This window comes from Orussus abietinus, unplaced genomic scaffold (assembly GCF_000612105.2).
Source record: "Orussus abietinus isolate OABI.00-Male unplaced genomic scaffold, Oabi_2.0 scaffold27, whole genome shotgun sequence".
In the NCBI taxonomy this organism is placed as follows: Eukaryota; Metazoa; Arthropoda; class Insecta; order Hymenoptera; family Orussidae; genus Orussus; species Orussus abietinus.
Window position 1 is genome coordinate 1041238 of NW_019394254.1, and position 23103 is coordinate 1064340.

At 48.6% G+C, this 23103-nt stretch overlaps 1 protein-coding gene across 1 annotated transcript in view; it reads right to left on the minus strand.

Moving 5' to 3' along the window:
- The window catches only part of LOC105694895 (protein turtle), a gene marked incomplete at its 5' end in the record, with an annotated part of 38099 nt that extends 15247 nt beyond the window's left edge, over nucleotides 1–22852 (minus strand). The window contains 5 exons of the mRNA XM_012416029.2: nucleotides 24–311; nucleotides 3549–3824; nucleotides 4788–5013; nucleotides 19508–19641; nucleotides 22696–22852. Of these exons, the coding sequence (XP_012271452.2) occupies nucleotides 24–311; nucleotides 3549–3824; nucleotides 4788–5013; nucleotides 19508–19641; nucleotides 22696–22852 (1081 nt within the window). The remainder of the gene's footprint in view (nucleotides 1–23; nucleotides 312–3548; nucleotides 3825–4787; nucleotides 5014–19507; nucleotides 19642–22695) is intronic.
- Nucleotides 22853–23103: the final 251 nt, after the last annotated feature.

A 23103-nucleotide genomic window follows, 5' to 3' on the forward strand; every position in this document is an offset into this window, starting at 1 on the left:
CGTTTTCCCTCTTCCGCACTTACACTCCACGTTTAAATAGGCGCTGGCGGTTTGTGGCTCGCCGATCCCGTTGGAGACCTCGCAGAGGTACTGTCCGGAGTCATCGGCACTTGCAGGGTTGATGACGAGACTGCCATCGGTCCTTATGGACACCCTGGTGTCCAGAGACGACAACTCCATCACCGGCGCGCCTTCCCTAAACCACCTGACGGTCACGTTTCCTGGCATCGCCTTGGCCTCGCAGGTGAACTGCACCTTCTCGCCCTCCTGCTTGGTCTGGTTCGTCGGTGGCGCCGTGATGGTGGCTCCACCTGCGAAACGAACGCCGGAAGTGGAAGTGGAGTCTAAAAAGTGGAATTAAAGTCCCGGGAGGGAGGAGAAGAAATTAAATGGCGAAAGGACGCGTGGGCCATGTTTCAGAGAACGGGAACAATTTCAGGGAGCAGGGATCTAATAAATCCTGCGAAAGGTGTTTCATATCAGGTGCAGCTGCAGCGAGGTCGGTCCGCGGTATATCCCGAAGGAAACGGGGACCGGCGGAGCCTTTTAGCGTCACTTCGTGCAGAAAAGACCGACAAAGAAGGGGCGAGCCACGGAGACCGGAAGCGAGGATGGGGCGCTCCTTGAGGATGCAGGATCCTTCCTCGATACAGCTTCCGGGAGTTTATGAAAGTTTTAAGCGCGTCCTCGGAACGGCCCTTTTCGCCGGGGCTTTGGAAGTGAGATTAAAGGGAGCTCGTGTTTCGGTGTTCCCGAAGGAATACCCTGATGCTTCCCGCGGGAGAGGACGAGGGATGAATTTTAAAATCCTGAAGATGGTCGACCGAGGGTGGTGCCTCCTGGTGTACGTGACGGCTCAGCCTGTAATGGCTCGTATATTTTCATGCCCTCACACTTTTAACACCGTACACTCTGGATTTTTTATATTAAAAATACCTCCACCCTCCGATTTCTTGCTCTACCTTAATGTATTCAGCTTCCGATAGTCGCAGTCGCTGGAGCAGGAAAAAATGAGACGAAAAGTCCTATGTCGCTTTTTGAAATAATCAGCCGTTAGCGAGTTATCGCGAGTTGAAGCCACGGTGGGCGGAGCGTATCCCTACCACGCCGCCGACAGCAAATCAGCGCGCGACTTGCCCCACTCTTCGAGGAGATTCACGCTCCCGATTGGCCTGTCTTTGATCTTCGATAACTCGGAAACTATTGATTATTGCGAAAAACTGCTCAGGACTTTCCGTCGCCTTTTTCGCTCATCTATCCAACAGCGCTACTGGGGACTGTCTTTAACCTCTAATTTGCCTATCTCTGCAGATTTCGATGGCGGTCCAGTGGAGATATCGACCGGAGATAAAAGAGCGCGTCAAGGTGCATAATCGGGCGCGGATTCGGAGGAGGGTAGGACTCGAAAAGACGGAATCTCAATGGGCGGAGGAGGAAGGAAAGCGTGGCAAACCCGGTGGGACGGCACTCGGCCCTCGAGTGGGCTCGTGACTAAAGCGCGGAGTGCATTGATGCATAAAGTGCACGTCTGAAACGTCGAGGGATCTCGAAAGGCAGCTCGCGAGGGTCGGCCAGGGTTCTCCTCTCGGCAGCCCTCCAGAAACAAGGGTAATGATATTCAAAACGGGCATGCATACAAGCGGGAGCCTTCCTCGGTGTCGACCGAGTCAGGAAGCGGTCCGAATGCACCCCCCGGTGCACCCTGGAACCACCACGGTGCAGGGACACGTGCGTCCCGTCTGTATATCGAGCAACCACCAACCCTCGGATGCATTTAGTGGAAGGAGCTGCGCTCTGTAAATATTCAAAGGCGACGCACTAAACTTTCCTGGATTGCATCCACCGGGGAGGCTTTAATGTCCGCTGAGGACGATTTTAGCCACGATTCTCCGCGTTGCAAAGGAAACTTCGGATCAGCTGATCCCATCATTTGAAGACTGGGAAGAAAATACCAGAAACGTGGAGCCTGAGATTTCCACGCTACTCGACTACCCCCTTAACCATCTGATCCATCCCGCCATCTTGGATCCAAAAAATATACATCAAGGTCGACCAGATATCTTGAAAGGAAGTGGAAATCCATGAGGGGGTTTTCCGAATCTTTCGGATGGCTCGGAAAATCCCGGATACCGATGACCGATCTCGACGGTTCAAAGACCCATTCGTGTGTTGGGTTGCGGCGTTCGGGCCCAGAAGTGGCGCATCACGCGCGAGATGGAAATGCCGCAAGTCGAGTTCTAGCCCCTTAATCCATAAATTTTATGGACACCTCGAGGACGAAGCATCTTTTCCGGCGCGCTCGTAAAATTTATGGCTCGGTGCATTCTCTCAGTTCGGCCGGTTGGCGCGCGATAAAACTCGCGTTAGGCAAAGTGGTTCCAGCTCCGTTCCGTTCCGTTCCCTGCGGACACTTTCGGGATGAATAAGTAGGATCGGGTCCTCGGGCGAAATCTGCCAATTAGGTGGTCTTTCCCAGGAAATAAAAGGGTTGGATCGACGTGGAACCCTCGAAATCCGAGATTTGACGGAACGCAACATCCTCTCTCTTCGTCATCTGGAATTATTTCACCTCTTTCTCTGATTCGCTTGACATGGAAATAATTGCAATTGTTAAGGGATTCGATTCTTTTTTTTTTTTAAATAATCGAACGGGGAAAAATAGTATGTCGAGGGGGAAAGGAAGTCCCTGGGAAACTGCGATTCGGCAAAATCCTGCCAAATAAATTGCCCTCCCTTCCTACGACTCGTTGCTTTTGACATCGGCATCCCAATACCTCCCGGAGCGGAACATCAACGCGCATCGGCATTTCGAGATTACCGGGCACCTCTGCGTTTATTTATTGATAAAATAAGGGACGAGTGACCCGTTAAATTTCCATCGGCCCCGGTCAGAATTGCAGTTCTTTCGGCTAATTGAATCCGAATTGCAATCGAAATCCACTCTGGTGCTTGATCCCATTACGCGGCAGGTCATCGGTAACAATTGGCACGCGATTAATCCCGAAAACAGAGACTTATGGACCGGCCAAGTAATGCGATTATGGACTGTAATGAGGAAATCGATGGATCGGGAAAAAAACAAAAAATAACACACAGCGCTTGAGCACAATTGAAGGAAACGCGTGAAATGTCACACCATCAAAGAAAAAAAAAAAATATATCGCAACCCCATACGTAATACTTGATAAGAAAAAAAATTCCCTCCTCGCAAATATACTATCGACTGTTATCTAGATAAATATTTTGCGAATCGAAAATGCGAAAATAACACACAGCGCTTGAGCATAATTGAAGGAACGCGTGAAATGTCACACCATCAAAGAAAAAAAAAAAATATATCGCAACCCCATAAGCAATGCTTGATAAGAAAAAAAATTCCCTCGCAAATATACTATCGACTGTTATCTAGATAAATATCTTGCGAATCGCATCAGTCGTAATGATTGTTTTTTCTCGACGAGTATCAGGGAAATTGAAGTTATGGGATTAATTAGAAATAGAGATAGGTCACTTAAAAAGTGGGGAAATTAATTTTTCCGCGGTTTCACCTGCGACGATGACTCTCGCCGTGTGGCTGATCTGGCCTTCGCCATTTCTGGCCAGACAGGTGTAGTCGCCGATGTCCTCGTCCTTGATGGAGGAGATCCTTAGTTCGGTGCCGTCGTTGAAGATCCCAACCGTGTCGGACAGCTCCACCAGGTGCTCATCTTTGTACCACAGCATCTCCGGCGTCGGCGTCCCTTCGGCCTGGCAGTTCAGGATTATGGCGTCGCCCAGGTTCACGTAGATCATGTCTTCAGGGGTTATGCTAAACCTGGGGGGTGCTGGAAATTCCAACGTTCAACTCTTTTATCGAAGCAATCCATAAAACTATCAATAAACCTATTAAGCAAAATATGAAACGTTAAAAAAAATCGACCATCGGTGGAGAAAAAAAATTTCCCGACCCAGAAGAGGACGACGAAGAGCTCCAAAATGGCCGAAGGAAAGAAGAATCATCGTGTCCAGGCTTTAAGGGGATGCTAAAGTGCCGTCGAAGACGTCACGTCGTGTCGTTTATGAAACCTTTCTCCGAATAGAGTTTACCGAATCGTTTCAAACTTCAGAACGTGAATGTGGAGACTATAAGGGGGGTCCTGAAACTCATGAAATTTCAATTTTTCTAACAATTTGTTTATAGGCTTTTTTATAATTTTGTATAAAAAATGAAATTTTATGAGAGTCGGGACCTTCCTTATAGACTCCATATTCTTGTTGTAAAATTTTCAAACGATTCGGTACACCCAGGGTTCGTCCTCCCTGAAGAGTCCTGGACACGTTTCCTCTTCTCCAGCTCCTGGCCGAAGAGGGCATCCGTTAAAAAAGAGCGTTTCCGATCCTTTCTCTCTTTTCACGGTCGAAAGACGCACTTCTAGGTGTCCTCGAGAAGGAGACAAGAATCGTCCTTTCCCTCCTTCCTGCTTCCCTGGACCACGTCGGGTTCCTCTTCTTGGTCCACCCTCCAAAACCGCCACTCGAGTAAATTTCATTTTTTTTTCTTCCCATCCTTCCCCCTTGTTTCCTGAATCATAACCTCTTTTGTCTCGCCTCCCCTTTACTTCCTGCTGGGACATTTTAATTTCCCTTTATTTCCTTTACCTTTCACCTGAATTTTTTTCCCCTTTATCGTTCTTCGTCTTTATACGTACTTGAAGTGTGCACCTTTAATTTTTTTTTCTTTTTAACTTGCTTTTTGGCTCCGCTTAACTTTGACCCTGAAAATGAGGAAGAAGGGAGTCCAGGCTCACCGTGAACGTCCAGGTAGAACCAGGTGCCGTTCTTCAGGCTGTCTGGCGACCTGTTGAGGAAGACGACCTTGCACTCGTACCATCCTTGGTCGGTCTCCTGGATGTTGGTCAGGTTGAGGCTCGCCACCCCGTAGGAGGAGTTGGGGTTGACTTTTGACACGCGGCCCTCGTAGCCCTCGCCGCTGTGGGTCGGATACGACTCGTACCAAATGTATATCGGTATCTCCTGCCCCTTGCACCAACACCAACACGCAACATAAACGGGGGATCGCAGTGGGGCCGAATAAGGTCGAAAAGCTGGCGCGGTCCTTTAAAGGCTTTTTGGCTTTAACCTCGACCTCCGAGGAAATTTTCGAACTGAGGTAGAGATCGGATTAAAAAATTAGGTGGGCCGCGGAACGCGTTTTTTAGGGGAGGATTGTCGGAATAACGAGAAGATTACGAAATTAGAAGCGAGGTCGAGGTCGGATTAAAAAATTAACCGGGTCGCGGAACGCGTTTTTTAGGGGGAGGATTGTCGGAATAACGAGAAGATTACGAAATTAGAAGCGAGGTCGAGGTCGAAGTTGAATTGAAAATTTCGGACTGAGGTCGAGGTCGGATTAAAAAATTAACCGGGTCGCGGAACGCGTTTTTTAGGGGAGGATTGTCGGAATAACGAGAAGATTACGAAATTAGAAGCGAGGTCGAGGTCGAAGTTGAATTGAAAATTTCGGACCGAGGTCGAGGTCGGATTAAAAAATTAACTGGGTCGCGGATCGCGTTTTTTAGGGGGAGGATTGTCGGAATAACCAGAAGATTACGAAATTAGAAGCGAGGTCGAGGTCGAAGTTGAATTGAAAATTGGCGGAAGGACGGGAATATCCAATTAATCAGACGGGTTAACAAGGCGATCGAAATTCCACACTCTTTTTTAGAGCTCCCGAGGTCGAGGTCGGAACGATTTCATTCTAAAGGCTGCTCTTTGGTCACGGCATGTTTCACTTAAGGGCGAAAGTACCGAGTAGGGAAATTCTGAAAGGTAATTTCGAAAAAGGGAACGAGGTCGAGGGCGATCAAAATTCGATAGTTCTTGGAGGGAGCGAGGTTGAGGTCGGAACGATTGGATTCTAAAAGTTCCTCCTCGGTCACGAAATCAGGCCATTAAGGGCGGAATTATCGAATTAACAGGGATATTCTGAAGGGTCGTTTCTGGAAGGAAAGGAGGTCGAGGTCGAGGGTCTCTCGTGATTTCGGGAGACCATTTTCTCGCTTTTCGTTTACCTTGGCGCCAGCTTTTCGATTCTTCGAGGTATGAACGATGACGGGTAAAGGGGTGCAGCTGTTAATTTGCATGGCGGACGACTTCCGGAATTATGATTAATAATTTGGAAATTCTTCCCGCGCCGGAAGTCGTCCAAAATCGAGAGGCAATGCGCCGCTTCGAGGGTGAGCTTTTTAATTGGTATAAAAATATTAATTAAAATTGCTAATCTTTCTTCAATCTAAATTCCGCTCACACGTCGAATCGCGGCGGCACGATGCACATTATTTCAACAAGCACACACAAAATGGCGACAACGCGAATGCGACGACATACAATGGAATGATAACAGGCAAGTTAGCGAGGTGATTAGTCTACCAGGGGGTTGCATTGAGATTTTTAATTTTTTTTAATTACCTCCAAACTACGATACGATATTTTTTTTCTCTTCAACGGCAAACTTAGGGCGTCTAAAATGCAGGACAATGCATGGCGGAAAAATGTTTCGCTATCCGGGATCTCTTTTCCGCGTTCGTTGATAACAATGTGGCCCGTGATTACATTCGTGAGGAAACATTTTTTCACCCTGCTGGTCTTTCTTTTGCGGTTTTTTATTTCATGCGAGCGCGGAGATTCGAGAAAAAGCGAGGGCGAGATGGCGAGGGAGGCAAAACCCTTCGGAAAAATCGCACGCGGAATCCGCCGGCAATTCCGCGTGCGTCTGTTTGCAGTTGGGCATTGACTGCCCCAGTTGACTGTTTCTATTTCGAGAATGCCCTAGTTTCGGAAACGTACAACGATATGAATCGCGAGGCTTCCGTCAGAGCTTTCCTTTCCGAGTAAAGAGCTTATTATCGGCTGCGTCTAAGGACAAGTACCATTGACAAGTCGCACTTATGAACTCGACAACCTGCCTCTATAAACCGGAGACGTCATACTAAGAATCTATAAAAATACTCCCAACACGGAATTAATATTAACGACAGAGAATTTAGGAACCATTAGACAGAAATATCAACAATTAAAACGTCAAAATGTATTTCTCTCCCTCTACAGAACTTCGAGTACCGAATTAAATGTTTCATGTCGCGGGGGAATATCCCGGAAATTCTATTTAATATTTCGTACGAATAGGAGAAATTTTATTAACGTCGAGGTTTCTTTCTTTTCCCTCTTTTAGCGGAGGCGCATGGAAGGGGCTCTTAGCGTATCTCCATTAATTTTAAGAGAAATATTGTATGAATTATGCATACTCGTATAATATACACTCGAGAGTGTATATACGGTACGCGGCGTAGTTTCGCGGAAATTCCCCGCCAGTAAAGTCGGTAATTATGCAGTCCAAGTAAGTGCAGAACCCGATCGATGTTCCGACTCGGCAAAGAGGACGGTTTCGCGGGTTAATATATTTCTTCCCTCTTTTTTTACCGAGATCTTTCGGGCCATTAGTTCCCGGTTAACAATGGCGGTTGTTAATCGCCAGTTAAATGTCCGAACGATTATTCGAGCAGGTTCGGCCGGTGATTAACGGGCCAATAAATGTTGCGCGTCCGATAATTGCATCTTGCAGTACGGCTGGTCGCGGTAGTTACAGGGTGTAGCTACACGGGTGGTACCAGCTCATAGGTGAAGTAGTTCACCGATGCTCCCAACATCCTAAATCGATGTAAAGCCTCATTTCGCAAGTAAAACTCATTTTCCAGAAAGAACATTTTCCGGAAAGAGACACGGTCGCGCGCGAGTCCCGACACAAATGCACTTGGCGCGAGACTCATGCGAGTAAGAAAATTCGCTTGAGATTTTCCCCACTTCGTTGCCGATAAACTCCTGTTTTCAATCGATTTCTGCAGTTTTTCTGAAGGAAAAAAAATAAATTCTGGTTTAAGAAGCTCGGTAGAGCTTAGCGCCAAATGCATATGAGGCGCGAGACATAATATTAATACTTGCGGCGGCGGAGGTGGAGCGGCCAATCCAGGCGAGGGTGTAATTTCCAGAAAGAACATTTTCCGGAAAGAGACACGGTCGCGCGCGAGTCCCGAGACAAATGCATTTGGCGCGAAACTCATGCGAGTGTGGAAATCCGCAGGAGATTTTCCCCACTTCGTTGCCGATAAACTCCAGTTTTCAATCGATTTCTGCAGTTTTTCCGAAGGAAAAAAAATAAATTCTGGTTTAACACGTTGAGCGCGGAACCGATTTTGCTGAGCTTTCCGTTTGGGCGGCACAATTTTTTATATATAGGATTCTTGATGCCGTGTCAGTCCCGAGGGACCGACGCCGCCCAGACAGAAAGTTCACTGTCGGTCCCCAGGGACCGACGCCGCACTCAACGTGTTAAGAAACTCGGTAGAGCTTACCGCCAAATGCATATGAGGCGCGAGACATAATATTAATATTTGCGGCTGTGGAGGTGGAGCGGCCAATCCAGTCGAGGGTGTAATTGAATTTACGTGCCCTGGGGCCTCCTTTCCTCGCGTGTGAATTTTCCGGGGAAAAGTCGGGCCATTCCGTGACGGGGAAGGCACGTATTAATTCCCGCGAAGGAAAACATTAAATTAGCCCACGCACGCGATGCCAGGGTCTGCGGAAAAGGGGAAGAGGGGCGAAATCCCGGAGGACCACCCGGAGGGTCCTTTCATGCGGTCCTTACAGGACATTTATTTCATTTCCGCTTTCCCCGGTGGAAATAAAAGCAAAGCCCGAGCGCAACCTTAAAGTAAAGTCAGGGCGAAAGGGAAAAGCGGAAAAGACTGGGGGAGGAATTTTGAAATAATTCGGGGACCCAGGGGTCGGGAAAAAGGGGGCCGGGAAAACCGCCCTCGAGTCGAGCCGAGCTCTGAATTTTCCGGAATCCGCGATTCAGCGAAATTTAAAACCGCATCTTCTTCTTTCTGCCGCCTGGCAGGGATCTTCCGCTTTTGAAAATCTCTCGGCATTACTTCGGGCGTGGCATCGGGAAGGGGGGGGCCACTTCCAGAAGGGAAGTAGAATTACTTGGGGAATATTTCCGGGCGCTCGGCTGCGCCGGAATTAGTGACGTAAGTCCGGGGAGGGGAAAAAGGAAATTCGGAAAAGCGAATCGTCGAGAAATCAAAGCGCCCCTTAAGTCGAGGGCCCCCGGAGCCCGGGGCTGTAAAGCGGAATCAGAAGCGAGTTTTCGTGCCCATTTGCGAAGACCAGGGGCGTATGAAATTATGGAGCGGACGAGGGGTGCACGAAACTGGAATATAAATTACGGGGTGAAGTGTACTTCTGTTCGGGAAGTGAGCCCGCTGCCTGCTTTTCTCACCCTCCTCCGGGGTGATACGCCACTGGGGGCTGCTAACGCTATACGCCGCTGGGGGCGTTCAAGGGTTGTCACCCCTGCCGTGTTCACCTACGATCCACCCCTCCAAAGCATGCCTGCTCGTGCCTCCAGTTGCCCTCTTTCTGTCTTGCAGATAGATTTTATTCCTCATCGGTACTAATTTTCCCTCCGATGGCGTTTTCAACAATTCCATCATCTTGCGAGGAAAAAATCCAGCCGAAAAGTTCTGTCGCACGACTTTGAGAGATTGCTCCGAGCCGAGATATTCTGCCTCAAAGGCGAGCCAATCGCGTGTCGGCGAGATGTTCAGGCCCCGCCCCTCCACTCCACAGGACGCGCTGTGATTGGTCGGCTTTGATGCCGAATATCTCGAGAAGCATTGGTCGTGGGAAATTTTGCAAAAGGGGTTTTCGATTCGATTTTTCATGGGGATTGTGCCGGTCTACGGAAGTCCGACAATGTAGTGGAATTAAATATTTTTTGCTTTAATCCACGTGGGGATGCCAAATTCACCGTGGATGTCTTTTTCGGGTATTTTCTCTTGTTAGACCTGGATTTGAGGAACATGTTGCAAATTAGCAGATTTGCTTTCATGGGGAATTTCGCATCGGAAAATTGAGGCCGCGAATATCCGAGTGGCGACTAGATTTCGCAAAATCCAACATCGATGTTGATCCAGCAAGAAGCCGCGGAATGGATTAATTGACTCGGTACACTCGTTACCTGATTGGTCGACTTTCCCGTAGAATATTTCGGAGTGCCGTTGGGGCCGGGAAATTCGGCAAACAAAGTTCTCGCCCCAATTTGGGCAGGATTATGCCTGGTAAAGAAAATCCGGAAACAACACGCGGGAAACTCATTAAACGAGAACTCGCTTCCTACCCTTTATAATTTCAATACGCTCATTTTTCCTCCTCGTGAGAATTTAAAACGTTTTTATTTACCGCGTTCGAAGAAGAAAACGAAAAAAGAAATTGGTGACAATTAGAAATAAGGAAAAAATTAACGAGGGTACCGAGAGTAACGATTCGCGGCACTTTCCACGCGGAATCGGAATGGAAATTAAGCCGTAATTCGCCGGGAAATCGGAGGAAATGGGGAAAGTGGGGAAAATGGCGAAAGAAAGGGCCAATTGTCGGCAACGGGGCAGCACTGCGCCGACAGGGGATGACCCCGTTGTCATGCACCCGACAAGCAGATGCATTATTGTCCGCCGGCCCGTGGGAAGTTTCCACTTTGGCAATTCCAGGGTAATTGTCTAGCGTGAAAATCGCGCGGAATTAACGCCGATCGATCGCCTGCTTTCCGGAAAACCGACGAGGAACGCCCGCGCCATGATTAAGCCGCACTCCTGCCCGACAAAAAAGAGGTCCAGGTTCGCGCCCAACCAACTGCAATTATTTTTTTTTTTCTTCATTTTTCCAGTCTCATAAATAATAAACAAAAAATTCCACTTGGCGGTTTTCCACGCTGTTTCTTCATTTCCAGTAATTTATCATTAAACAACACTTCTGCCTCGGCCAAATAGGGCGCAGGTTCGCGCCCAACCACCTCCACTATTTTTTTTTCACTCCCCTTATTTTCAATAATAAGCAAAAAATCCCCTGGTCGTTTCTCCAAGCCCTTTTTCAATTTTCATCGTAGAAACGTCAAAAATCGGAAATCAACCCCCGGGGTCGCAGCCCTTGTTTCCGCCGGGACCCAAAACACTTCGGCCCCTTTAATTTGGTCGGCAATGCCGAAGGGGTTGGCGAAGGGTTGTTATCAGGGGAGAATGAAGTCGGCAGGGTAGGGAATTTGTTTCCATCGAGTCTGAGTCTATTTCCATTTAATTTTTCGCTCCGTTTACGGCCATATACGCGTTCACATGAATAATAATCCCGCGTGCTCGATGCAGGTTCAAGGGGCGGTTTTATTGAAATCTTTAAGGCCGCATCCCTCGGAACTCGCGTTTACACGTCGTCTTTAAACCTGCCTCTGCAAAGGCCCTTCAATTGTGCACCTGCGACCTGCCGCGGGTATCGATTCCGCACCTGCGACCCGGAATCGCAACCCCTTCCGCGAAGCCGGCCGCGCAATCCGAAACGCTTTCCCGGAAACCGCTCCGCGTAATCCGCCCGTTGTTCCGAGTGCTTTTCGAAAATGGAAACCAAAATTGGGAACGGGCTTTCGAGCCCGTTCGCCGGAGCCGAAATATCTCCACTGGATTAATAAAATCTTCATCACCGTAGAAGTTCCATTTTCCCGATATTTCCTTTTTTCGTTCCCTTTTCCACCGAGTGAAAAGAAATTCCCTACGGAATTTTTCGAAATTCCGAACTTTCCGTACAAATTACCTAGGTACTTTATTTTGCGCTTCAGGACCCTCTTCTGCCTAAAACAAGGGGGTCAGATATTAACTGCAATTATTTCCGGGCAAAATTGGGTATTAATTATATTTTTAATTTTTCTAACTTTTCCGTCGTAAAGTCGCGTTTTTTGTTAATCACTTTTTCGGGCCTGGATATGGAGGGATATTTCATATTAAATCTCTGTGCTCGTTGTCGACGTCTTTGTGCAGTTTTCTGGGGTTGAAGGGGGTTGAAGGGGGTGGTGGGGAGCGAAGGGGCAAGACAAGACGAGGGTGGAGGCTCCAGGAAATTGAATTGCAGGAAGAGTCGCGAGTGTTTGCGCAATTGACTCGTGTCTCCATTTGTGTCATTAAATTACGCAAAGCCACCCCTCGGTCGTCTTATTCCGAGGGATATCAACCCCTTTTCCGGCCCCGGAGCTCTCGAGCGTGCCATGGCCCTCGAAAATGAAGGACCCTTCGGAAAAATGTAAGGAAAACACCCGAAAGTGCCGAGTCCGATTCCAGGGGTTGACGGAACCTCCGGAATTAATCCGCCAATCATCCCCTAGGACAAAATCCACCCCCCGAAAGTGGGAAAACGCGTCGACATTCCCCGGAAAAGAACTATGAAAAGCTTAAAAAACCCGCTCCAATAAATTAATATCACCCCTATTAAGCCTCGAGGGCGCAATTAAAAAGTCTCAGGACATTGATCCAAGAAATCTCCCCTTACGATTAAATCGCCTTTAAAATCCACGTCCATTTGCTTTTTTAATTTCATTTCAGGAGGAAACGAGGAGGTCGCTCGTGAGATCGGCAATCCTCGCGGGGGGTCTTCAGGGTGGAGGTCTCTTCAGGGTCCCGCCAAGGACCATTTAACGGGCATCGGCACAAGGGCGTATTTACAGGGGGCGCGTGTACACGCGAGATGTGATTTTAATTAAATAGAGAATTTCTTTTCAGAGGGAACTCGACAGTTTTACGGCTCGCGGGGGGTCTCGAGGGCATTCTTTTATTCCGTCGCCCATCGAGCTCCGTCCCACTTTGCCGAGGCGTGCTTCCTTTCTGCCGGCACCTCCGGCTCATAACGTTTGAATTTTAACGAGACGCTCAAATCCTTCGGGCGCCTCCGCTTCTGCTCCTTTCTATCCTACAATCTGCCCCCGCGCGGCCCGCCGACCCCCCGCGACCCGGCACTCCACCCCGAGGGACGCAAGACCCGTAATAAACGCGAGCCCCTCCCCCTCCGACGATTAACCACATCCAGGGGTGGTTATTAACCACATCCGGGATGGTTATTAACCGGCGCCGATGGAGTCCGATTCAAATCCGAGTTTATTTCCGCCAGATCGCCAGATATTAAGGGGGGTCGTAGGGGGGCGATTCTCCACCCCCCTAATCCGCCCGATCGCAAAGTGGACCCCCCGCCGACTCCATTTCCTTTTTAATATGCAACTTTTCTCATTATCCGACCGACCTAGGGCTCTTCCTCGAGAAGGCGGTCGGTCGGCGAGGGGAGGGGGTGGAATTAAGGGGGGGCAAAAATCGGAGCCCGGTCAATCGACGTCATTTCTGTTTATATCCTCATGTTTCATGACATTTTCATCGCTTCGTCGGGGAGTTTCCATTACTCGGGCGAGATTTTTTCTCGATTTGGGGGTGGCACCCCCCGGGGGACGCTCGCCCCCGGAGGTGACCGATTTCGAGGTACACCGAGCGGCCGATATCGATTGGAAGTCAGCCGGTTAACCCGGAGGTGGCTTAAAAATAGGACAGAGACCGTCGTTTCACCCGACCTACGATGGTCCGACCCCACCGCCACCCACCCACATTTCCACCCGCCCACCCACTTTCCACCCATCCAGCCGCGTACAACCCACACACGGTTCGTCTCCCGGACGCTTTTGGACCGCAGTGACGTGTTCGAGGTCATGTATGCAGGTCGGTGCATCAGGATGCACCAGGACATGCATCGGTACGTGTTCCAGTGTGTGGGTCAACACCCGCCTGAAAATATGCACGGACGCAACAGTGTGTGGAATGAGGTCTGCGGCAGTGTGCGAATCGATATACGCACCTGTGTACACCTGTATGCACCTGTATGCCTCCACCCACACAGACATGCATCGGGCGAACCTACTGACCCGACTGCTGTAAGTCTCCACATTGACCATGTACCATCGGCGGACATGGAAATGACATTTGTCCACCCACGGACCGGATATCCCCCACCCATTGCATCAATTCGAGAATATTAAAATACCACTATTAATATTAATACATGTATATTTAATTATTTATTTATATTTAACATCCCTTGTAAAGGTGAACGTCATCGGATCCTTGGGTCATGTCAAGATAAACCCGAGAATGAAGATCTTAGAAATCTGGAAAAATGTGGAAAAACTCTGGAAATGAGGGGCAACCTTTCCGAATAAATCTCCTTATTTTAATTCCAGGCCGATAGGTGGAGGGAAGGGGTTGACCTGGTGGTCTCTGCAAGGGACATCTCCGGGGGATGACGTTACAGTCTGGGGAGGGGGCAGTGGTACCACCGGTCCGCCCGGTTAGGAGGTCGTATACATAATGCAGTGGGGCGAGGGTGGCGTCTCAACTGTGTCAGGGTTACCAACCCTTTACCCCCCCACTGCACCTCCCGTGCATTTACCCTCGCCCCTCCCTCGTTAAGGCGCCTAATTGGCTCCTCGTTCGCCGGGGGATCCGCGGTGACGTTTTCCGCCGACTTACCGACATTGCAGTTTTCCACTTGCCGGGGAAAACCTCGACCGAGAAATCCCCAGAATTTTGGGAAAACCTGCGTCTAGCCTCGAGGAATGGCGCTCTGCTCCGGAAATCCGGGTTACTTCCCCCCAAAGGACGTAAAAAAAAAAAAAGAAAATGCAAACACCATGAAAGTCGGAGCCTAGCCCTCCTTCGTCTCACTTAAGATACCATTAGATAAATTATTCAGGCAGGGAATCTTCATTGTAAATATCCGGGAAGAGACAGGAGAAGGGATGTCTCGAAACGTGTCATCCTCCGATCTCATTTGGAAGATCCCCCCAGGGGGGGAAGGGGGGGGGGTCGCGACATACGTTAACGCACAGAGATGCGGATTAACGACGGAAACGAGACAACGGGGGTTGGCGCCCCGTTATGGAGGCGAAACGCATTAATTTGCATTTTGCGCGGCCGCTCTAACGACGCCATATTAAACGTCCCGGTAATCTCCCGGGGGGTGGGGGGGTGTCGCGGAATAATAAGGCCGAGTCCCAGGAGGGGGGNGGTGGGGAAGGGGGTAAGTGCGTGATCGCGGGACAATGGAGGATTGTCGGCTTCCCCTGCCTTTTCTCGATTTTTATCTCCGACTCGAGTGATCGCGCTAATTAACGTCCGCATTTTATCCCACCCCCTACCCCAACCCCCCGGGCGGGAATTATTATCCGCCCCCTCCCCATTTGTTCCACTGAGGGGGGCGATGGAAAGTGCGTGCCCGAGGGTTCGATCGAGCACTTCGACGGAATCGACGGGGTTTTTAGAATTACTAATTAGCGGGCGGAAAGTGGATTTTCTTGAGAAACCTGGAAATTAGGAACGGGGTGGTCCCCCCCCCCGCCCCCCAGTCTCAGATCTCACTTGAAAGGGTCTCCCTAATTAACACCTGGATTTACTTATTTCTCGGAGTACTCTCCTGGGTCGGAAGGGTGGAATTAAAATTCTCGGGAAATCGGGGAAAATTAGGGGGGGGGAGGGGTGTGTCATCGAAGTAGGAAAATGCGAGTTCACCGAAACTCGAAAAATCACATCGGGGGGAGGAGGGGCAAACCACCCAGAAGAATCGTGGAGGTGCAGGAACGGTCGAGAAAAATCGGAAAACCGGGGAGAAAAACGAAAGGGATCGAAACAAGGGAGGATTTAACCCCTTCGCCCCCCTCCCCCCCCGCCCCATCAATTTTCTACCTCGCTTTGGACGATCGCGCACTAATTAACGTCGATCTTTTGTTTCTCCCGAGGGTGAAAAAGAGTCAGAGGCCCCGGAAACCTCGGATGCGAGGAATATTCCCTAGGGAACTCACTCCCCCCCCCAGTCCCCCTCCTCCCTACCACTTTCGTTCTGAAATCGAATTCCTGCCAGCTTCCGGAGTATCGTTCTCGTTTAAGTGGATACTAACTACCCCCGATTCTTCCTGGGGGGGTTGGGTGGAAGACGGGTTAGGGGGGCGAGGGGGTGGTAATGTCGTTGAAAAATTTAACCCCATGGGAAAAGCGCGCATTCCATCCTGGAAAAATTGCACCGGACGTTGTTCGGGAGTTCCCGAGGGATGGCTCCACCCCTTTCGCTGCGTTTCCGGGAATAATAATCATTTCCACCCACGGAAATATTAGCTTTTGCATAAATTAATTAGCTAACAGATCGATACATATTATGTTCGATTGCATTTGCACCATATTTATTGAAGGGAATTCATACGCGCCGATATTTTGCATAAATATTTTAGTTTGTGTGAGGTTTCCTCCAGGTTGCCCCCGGATACGGGGGGGTGAATTCACCCGTTCACATGGAACACACCCCCGCATTGCAAAGCCACTGTACTTTTAACACCGTCATTTCCCGCGACTCACGACTGCGCTGTAAACATCGTATATTATCGCCTACATACGTAAGCACGGCGTCACATAAACTTGTGTGTGTATGTACAGAGTGCACGGGCAAATGTGGGGTACGGTAACGTCCCGGTCGCCTATGTACCGTCTTCCTATTCTGGGAGGGAGTTGCGGTAATTTACGTTTTACGTTGTCGCACCTAGAGCTCGCGGCAAGTCGCGATTCCGCTTTAAAACCCCCCGCGGTGAAGAAAACGGGGAAAACCAAGGCGAGAAGCCCTTAGCGACTTTTCGAAATAACCAGTCGTTCCTGAGTTATCGGTCACTGAAACTGGCGAATCAGGTGCGAGCTCCGGAAGGCGTGGCGAGCGGTGGGCGTGGCGCGTCGCCGAAAGCCACGCCCACCGTCGGCGGCCGATCACTTCCGATCCTCGATAACTCGAAAACGGGTGGTCGGATCGAAAAACTGCTCAGGACTTTCCCCCTGTCTTTTTCACTGCTCTATCGAATGGCGCGGGTCGGAACGCTGTCCGGCGGGTATTTCATAATTGTAAGTAACCAGTCGCGGCCTCCATTTTCAGGGAGCGGCCCCGTAATTTACGTTTTACAGCGCACATGCACCAGGCGGCCGGCTAGCCGTAATCTAATCAGGAATGTCCCGCTTCACGACGGCCTGCGCGCACACGCGTGGGCGCACACGCGAGAGTTTTCATAGCTGGAATTTTATGCGGGTCTTCTCTTTCATCCCGGAACCTTGTTCACCTACCGTTATGCCACTCTCGTCGCGGCCCGGAACGACGGGTCTCTTCGCGGGGCAAATAAAACTCGTTTCCGTGTTTCGCCGAGCTACAACCCCCATTTCAAGCCCCGGAAAGACGCGACCAGGGAGAGAAAAAATGTCTCGGGGAACGGAATGCCGGAGGGAAAAATGGCTACATCCACAAAACCCCCCCGGTGACCTGCAGCCGATGCCGACGTCCACCAAGGGTGCCACTTTTTACTTCTAACGGCCTTATCCATTGAAATTAAGTAAAAAATACAGGTTAAGGGTCCATCTCCCATTTTTTTGTCCAGGAATTTTCCACAGACCGAGTCGCCATTTGTTTTCAATTCGAATCTCGCGGTCGATTCCAGGCAAAATGGCGCGCGTCGCGGGGAAAATTAGCGCAATATGTGGACCGCACGTCAACCCGGAGTGGCGCAATGATTGGCGTGATTTCGATTGGACGGCAGGTAATTGTTATTGCCCTACGAAATCAATTAATCAATTAATCAATTGATTAAACACGGCCTGTACTCGGAGGCGGTTCGGCCGGTCGTTGCGGCGTTAATACCGAATTACCGGCAGAAGTTGCGGCCTTGCGGGTAATTCGACAGAAAGTCGGGGCTAGGATTTTCGGCATTTTTCACGCTCCGAGGGACCTGGGCCTCGGGAATTCTCCTTCTCATTTGTCGGCGGACACTTTTTGCCCTTCTTCTTTTCCTGCCGGCTTTTCTTCCAGACCTCTTCCTACCTCCTCGGAAAATACGTGACGTTCCTTCGAGAGGCTCAATCAAGATTTGCTTACACGGCGCCGAAGACCCTCTCGACTGGCGCAACAAGTTGCTCGCGACTTCGCGATTGTCTCCGGTAATTGCTCGATGCATTCTGAAGAGCCGATACCGCCGATATGCCCGGAAGATGTCGCTGATCTAGGGTCGGAAAACTCTGACAAAAGCGCCGGGAAAAGTGCAAGTTACGAGGCGTGCTGGCATGCGAAGCGCCGGAGTTCGAGAGTTTAGAGACGAGGCTTGTTGAGATTTCTTTTTTCCCCCAATTCTTATTTCCTACCCTTTTTGTTTTTTTTTTCGGTCTTCCACGGCAAACAGGAAGTGCTGAAAATGCATCGATCGATGACTCTCACCCACCGATGGAAATGCGCAAGCGCGATTTTCCTAGACCGATTCGACCCTCTCGAGAAAGTCTAAGAGACGCGGATGGAAATTCACAAAAATTGTTAAAATAATTATCAATCAATTTCGGCTGCTCTGGAAAATTCGGCGACTTGGGAACAATGCGTTTTTTGCATACAGAGATGATGCGGAAATTTAATATTGACCATTTTTTCATTATCGAAATTAATATCGTTGCTTGGACCGGATCGAGTGCGGAGTAGCTCGAGTAGGAGATTGTTTTTTTTCTTTTTTAGGCGGAAAGAAGAGAGGTAAAAATGCCAGAAAATTTAAACAATTCCAGAATCGGTGGGTGAGTAGGTGAGAGGGACAATGGAGGACCCGAGGACCGTGATAATTGGTAATTGACAATCGGATGAGTCTAAATCCGCGCCTTTCCCCAAAAGAGCGTGCACACATGTTAGTACGTGAGTAACGAGGGGATGTAAAAAACACACTTGACACGAGAAGGTGTCAGAAAGGTCCGCAAGTGTTCTCGGGCGTGATATAGATTTAGGATGTCGATATACTTTTAACATTAGGCACATCGGACAAGCTCTGCTCTCTCCAGTCCGGATTGGATGGGAACGTACGTCAACAGATAACAGCTATCGGCATACAACGTCTCTCAAAGACAGCAACGAAATCAGAAATCATACATGTATAAATGTATAGAATAAATATACGTATGTAATACAAAATGTAACACCAATCGGCAGGTCTATACGAGACTACGGGCGCTTGCGCAGCTTTACGAGAAACCATGTAAAAGTAATTTGTACATAAGGTAAAGGAAATCGGAAATAATTATGAAGAAATTCCGCGCGGCGTGTCTCGTTTGCCGGCTTTACTCGGTACGCAAGCAAGGAAGCTTAAAAAACGTGTGGCGAGGTCAGAAAACTCGTATGTACATCCGGCAAGTCAACTCATGGGAATGCCGATTTGTAAAAGCTGCATTGCGATGCTTTTTCCATATTTTCTTACTTTCCATTTTTTTTTTTAATAACAAATGTAAACGTACGTCAATGGGTGCCCCGCTCTGGGCCCCCCCTTGGTACGGACTCGTTTTTCATTTATGAATCATAAGGGAAAAATGCCTAAAAACCTTCTCGGATTATTGACTTTTATCTCACTTTTGACGACCAAGTTTGTTGGAAAAATTTCGTTAGAAAAATTATTAAAAAATTTTTTTTACTTCCAAGAGACGAGTCGGATCGACAGGGGCGGGCCTTCGAAAAGCGGGGCCCCGTGTCTTCAACTCACGGATATAGAGAGCGGAGAGGGTGTCGTCCGATATCGTACCGTTTCGCCTACCTTCTTCACCCATTGGAGAACGTAGGGCACCGCGTGCTCACCCGGGAACTCTACGTGACAATTGAATACGACACTCTCCCCCAGGATGGCCGTTATGTGCACCGCGTCCTGGTGGCAGAAACCTGGAAAAATGAAAAATGCCTCTTTTAGTGGTCTCTCGAAATATCCGAGGTACTCTACACCCTTAAAACAGGGCCACCGAGAAAAGCCGTCTCTCGTACGTTATTTATTAATCACAATTTTGACATCGGTATTTGAATAGAAATTGTTTATTAAAAGGATTGCCGTTTAAGGGGAAGTGAAAGCCCCCTCAAATCAGTCGCCAACGTAGACTTTTGAAAAATCTTCTTTACCGACGTCGATCAAGTTCCTCGACGTGTTTCGCTTACCCTTAAACGAGGAGATTTAACACGTGGGAGAAAGCACCGAGGGAATTCATTTTTTCAAATTATTCCATTATTGACATTTGCTTAAAAATTGATAAACGATAGAACATCCCAAGGAAAGCAATTCAAGCCACGAGGAAAAGCTCGTACGTTATTTATTATTCACAATTTTGACGTCGGTATTTTAATAGAAATTGTTTATTAAGAGGACTGCTGTTTAAGGGGAAGTGAAAGCCCCCTCAAATCAGTCGCCAACGTAGACATTTAGAAGAATCTTCTTTACCGACGTCGATCAAGTTCCTCGACGTTTTTCGCTTACCCTTAAACGAGGAGATTTAACACGTGGGAGAAAGCACCGAGGGTATTCATTTTTTCAAATTAGGGTATTATTGACATTTTCTTAAAAATTGATAAACGATAGAATATCCCAAGGAAAGCAATTCAAGCCACGAGGAAAAGCTCGGAGCAGCAGCCGAAAGCTCCCTAATGCCCCCACGTGATATTACGTTAGTTCGGCAAAGTTTGTTGTCCCCTCCTCCCAAGTAGGAGGTTACTCGTGTGATACCAGTTGTCGCCACATATAAGGGAACTTCCACAACCTCTTCGACCTCCGATAATCAATGTTCCACCCTTTCCGCCACCCCTTACAGGTGGAACGTCAAAGAAGCCGCCGCTCCGACGTGTAACGCCATTAACTGTTAACGGCATGTCGCGGAGTTTCGCCGGGTTTAACGAGCTTTCTTCTCCCCCTGTACCGCAAGCTTGATTCGATTTTCCGCGAATAAAAAATAAATAAAAAAAAAACCCGAAGAAACGGCTCTCGCGTGGATTTATCGATTCAATTTTTAGCTCGATTTTCCACGAGCCGAATTTATGAAATTTATTTATTTCCTTTTTTTTTTCTAGGGGCAGGATTAAGCGTAAACGCCTGATGCATTTTTAGGGGTTCTTGGGAGTTTGTATGTATTTTCTTTTTTTTTTTTTGGTTGATGTTCCTGTTTAATGGGACCTCATAACGATGACAACCGCTCGCACGGACGGACGGCCGCAAAATGTTGCTCGAAAGCTCGTTCGATATTTCGGGACGAGCTGACCGATCGAAACGATCCCCTTTCGTCGCTTTTAGGGGGTTCATTCGGGGGTTTCATCAAATTAATGTTGCGCCGGTCCGCCGTGTCATGAAACTCGGATCATCGATACCGCCAGTGCTCGGGTGATTATACCGCCGTCCGATATCGATATCGAAATCTGCCGATGTCGCGTTTTCCTGATATCGGGAGTCCCCACTTAGAACGGGTCCTCGAAATCCCCGAAAAAAAGCCGAGACGAGATCGTTGCCCCCCGAAGAGGCGCCCTAAAAAGCTCGAAATCCTCAAACCTCCTTAACCCTTTGAACATGGAGCCGTTTCGACATATGGGCGAAATTCGTCTGACCGTGCAGGCAATTTTGGACCAAACGTCGGGCGCCTTTAGACGCTCTTAGTAGCCAAAGAGTTAGAAATGACGAACGGATATCATTCCCTAACAATCCTGATTTTTCAGCATCATTCAGACCTACAGCATCGCCGTCACATTTCTTGCAGCAGAAAGTTTGAAAATGCCCATTTTCATATTTTTGCATATTTACTGGTAAATCGCAATCCTCCGAAAATTCGACACATTTTCCCTGCGAAGAATAAAAAATTCTAAACGGCTCTCAACGTTGATGCCAACTCTCATGCTTCATCAATTAATTCCACTGTGATAGAGAATGGGATGAAATAGAGGAATGTTCATTTTGAAATTTTTTGGGGAATTTTTTAGGAGCCCTTTCAAGAGTCTCTCTGTCAGGGCTCACGCCTCCTGGGGCGTTTCTCGGCGTTATTCAATTCTTCTCGATATTTCCAGTTCGAGCGGAAGGCCGGGCCGAAAATAATAGCGGGATAAATAATTTACGGGAGGAAATGCCGGAAAGTTCGCCGGCTGGCAAGTGCAAGTGGCGATCACAATGGCGCCGCGCCAGGGTGGGCGGAAAAGCGCCGCCCGGAAGAAAGGGCGGAAAAGGCAGAAAGGGGCGGCTCGACTTAGGACGAACTTCCTATATTAAACAACTTTTCCGCTAATTTCCCGACCCCCTTTCCGCCCGTTTTTCCCACGGCCGCCCCCGAAAAGCCGACCACCCCCGCCTTGGGGTTTAAGCTGTCTTCATTTTCCGAGGGCGTGGCCGGGAACCGGAAGTCCATGGATTTCCTTGCAAGAAATTTCTCTTCCCTGTAACAGGATTTTTCTTATTCGGTGTACCGAAACGAAGCTTCCCAAAGGAAAGCTTCCCACTCCCCGAGAATTTTTTAATCGCTCCAGAAAATGTTATTTTAAATCTGTGGAATTTTCTTACAGAAATAAATAGTATTTTTTTTTTCGTACAAGAGATTTCCAGCTTTTCAGACATTTTTGGACGTTTCGGGAGGTTCTTTATATTTTCGAATATTGTCGGTGTTTCATAATTTGCTAATTTTTCTTTCGATTATTTTTTTTTAATTGAAGTTTTTGGGATTTTCAGCGCTTTTTTAATCGCTCCAGAAAATGTTATTTTAAATCTGTGGAATTTTCTTTCAGAAATAAATAGTATTTTTTTTCCTACAAGAGATTTCCAGCTTTTCAGACATTTTTGGACGTTTCGGGAGGTTCCTTATATTTTCGAATATTGTCGGTGTTTCATAATTTGCTAATTTTTTTTTCTATTGGATTTTTTTTTAATTGAGGTTTTTGGAATTTTCAGCGCTTTACAGTTTGTCGGATCTTTCGGGTTACCTGGTGTGACGAGAAAGACTACTCCGAGGAGCAGAGTCCTGACGACCATCTCGAGGGCTCGGCCGTAATCCGCGCTACTCCTTCCGCAGCGTCTCCTCTCGTCGACGTCGTCGCGACGTCCGGCGTCTCCGGGGAATCCTCCGATGCGGCCCGGACTCGACGACGAGCATCTCAGGTGGCCGCAAGGATCCTCTTCTTCCAGGACTTCCGGGTCGCGAAGGCGTCCTGCTTCCCTGGCGACCGGACAGGTCGTCCCACCGGAAGCGACGCCCGGTGTCGTCCCGACGCGAGGTCTGAACAAAAAAATCCAAACGAAAAATAAAATTCAAATTTCCACCCGAAGAAGTGCCACGTAGTCGGGGTGAAAACTTAAGATAAGAAATCCGAGTTCTTTAGGCAGTCCCTCTG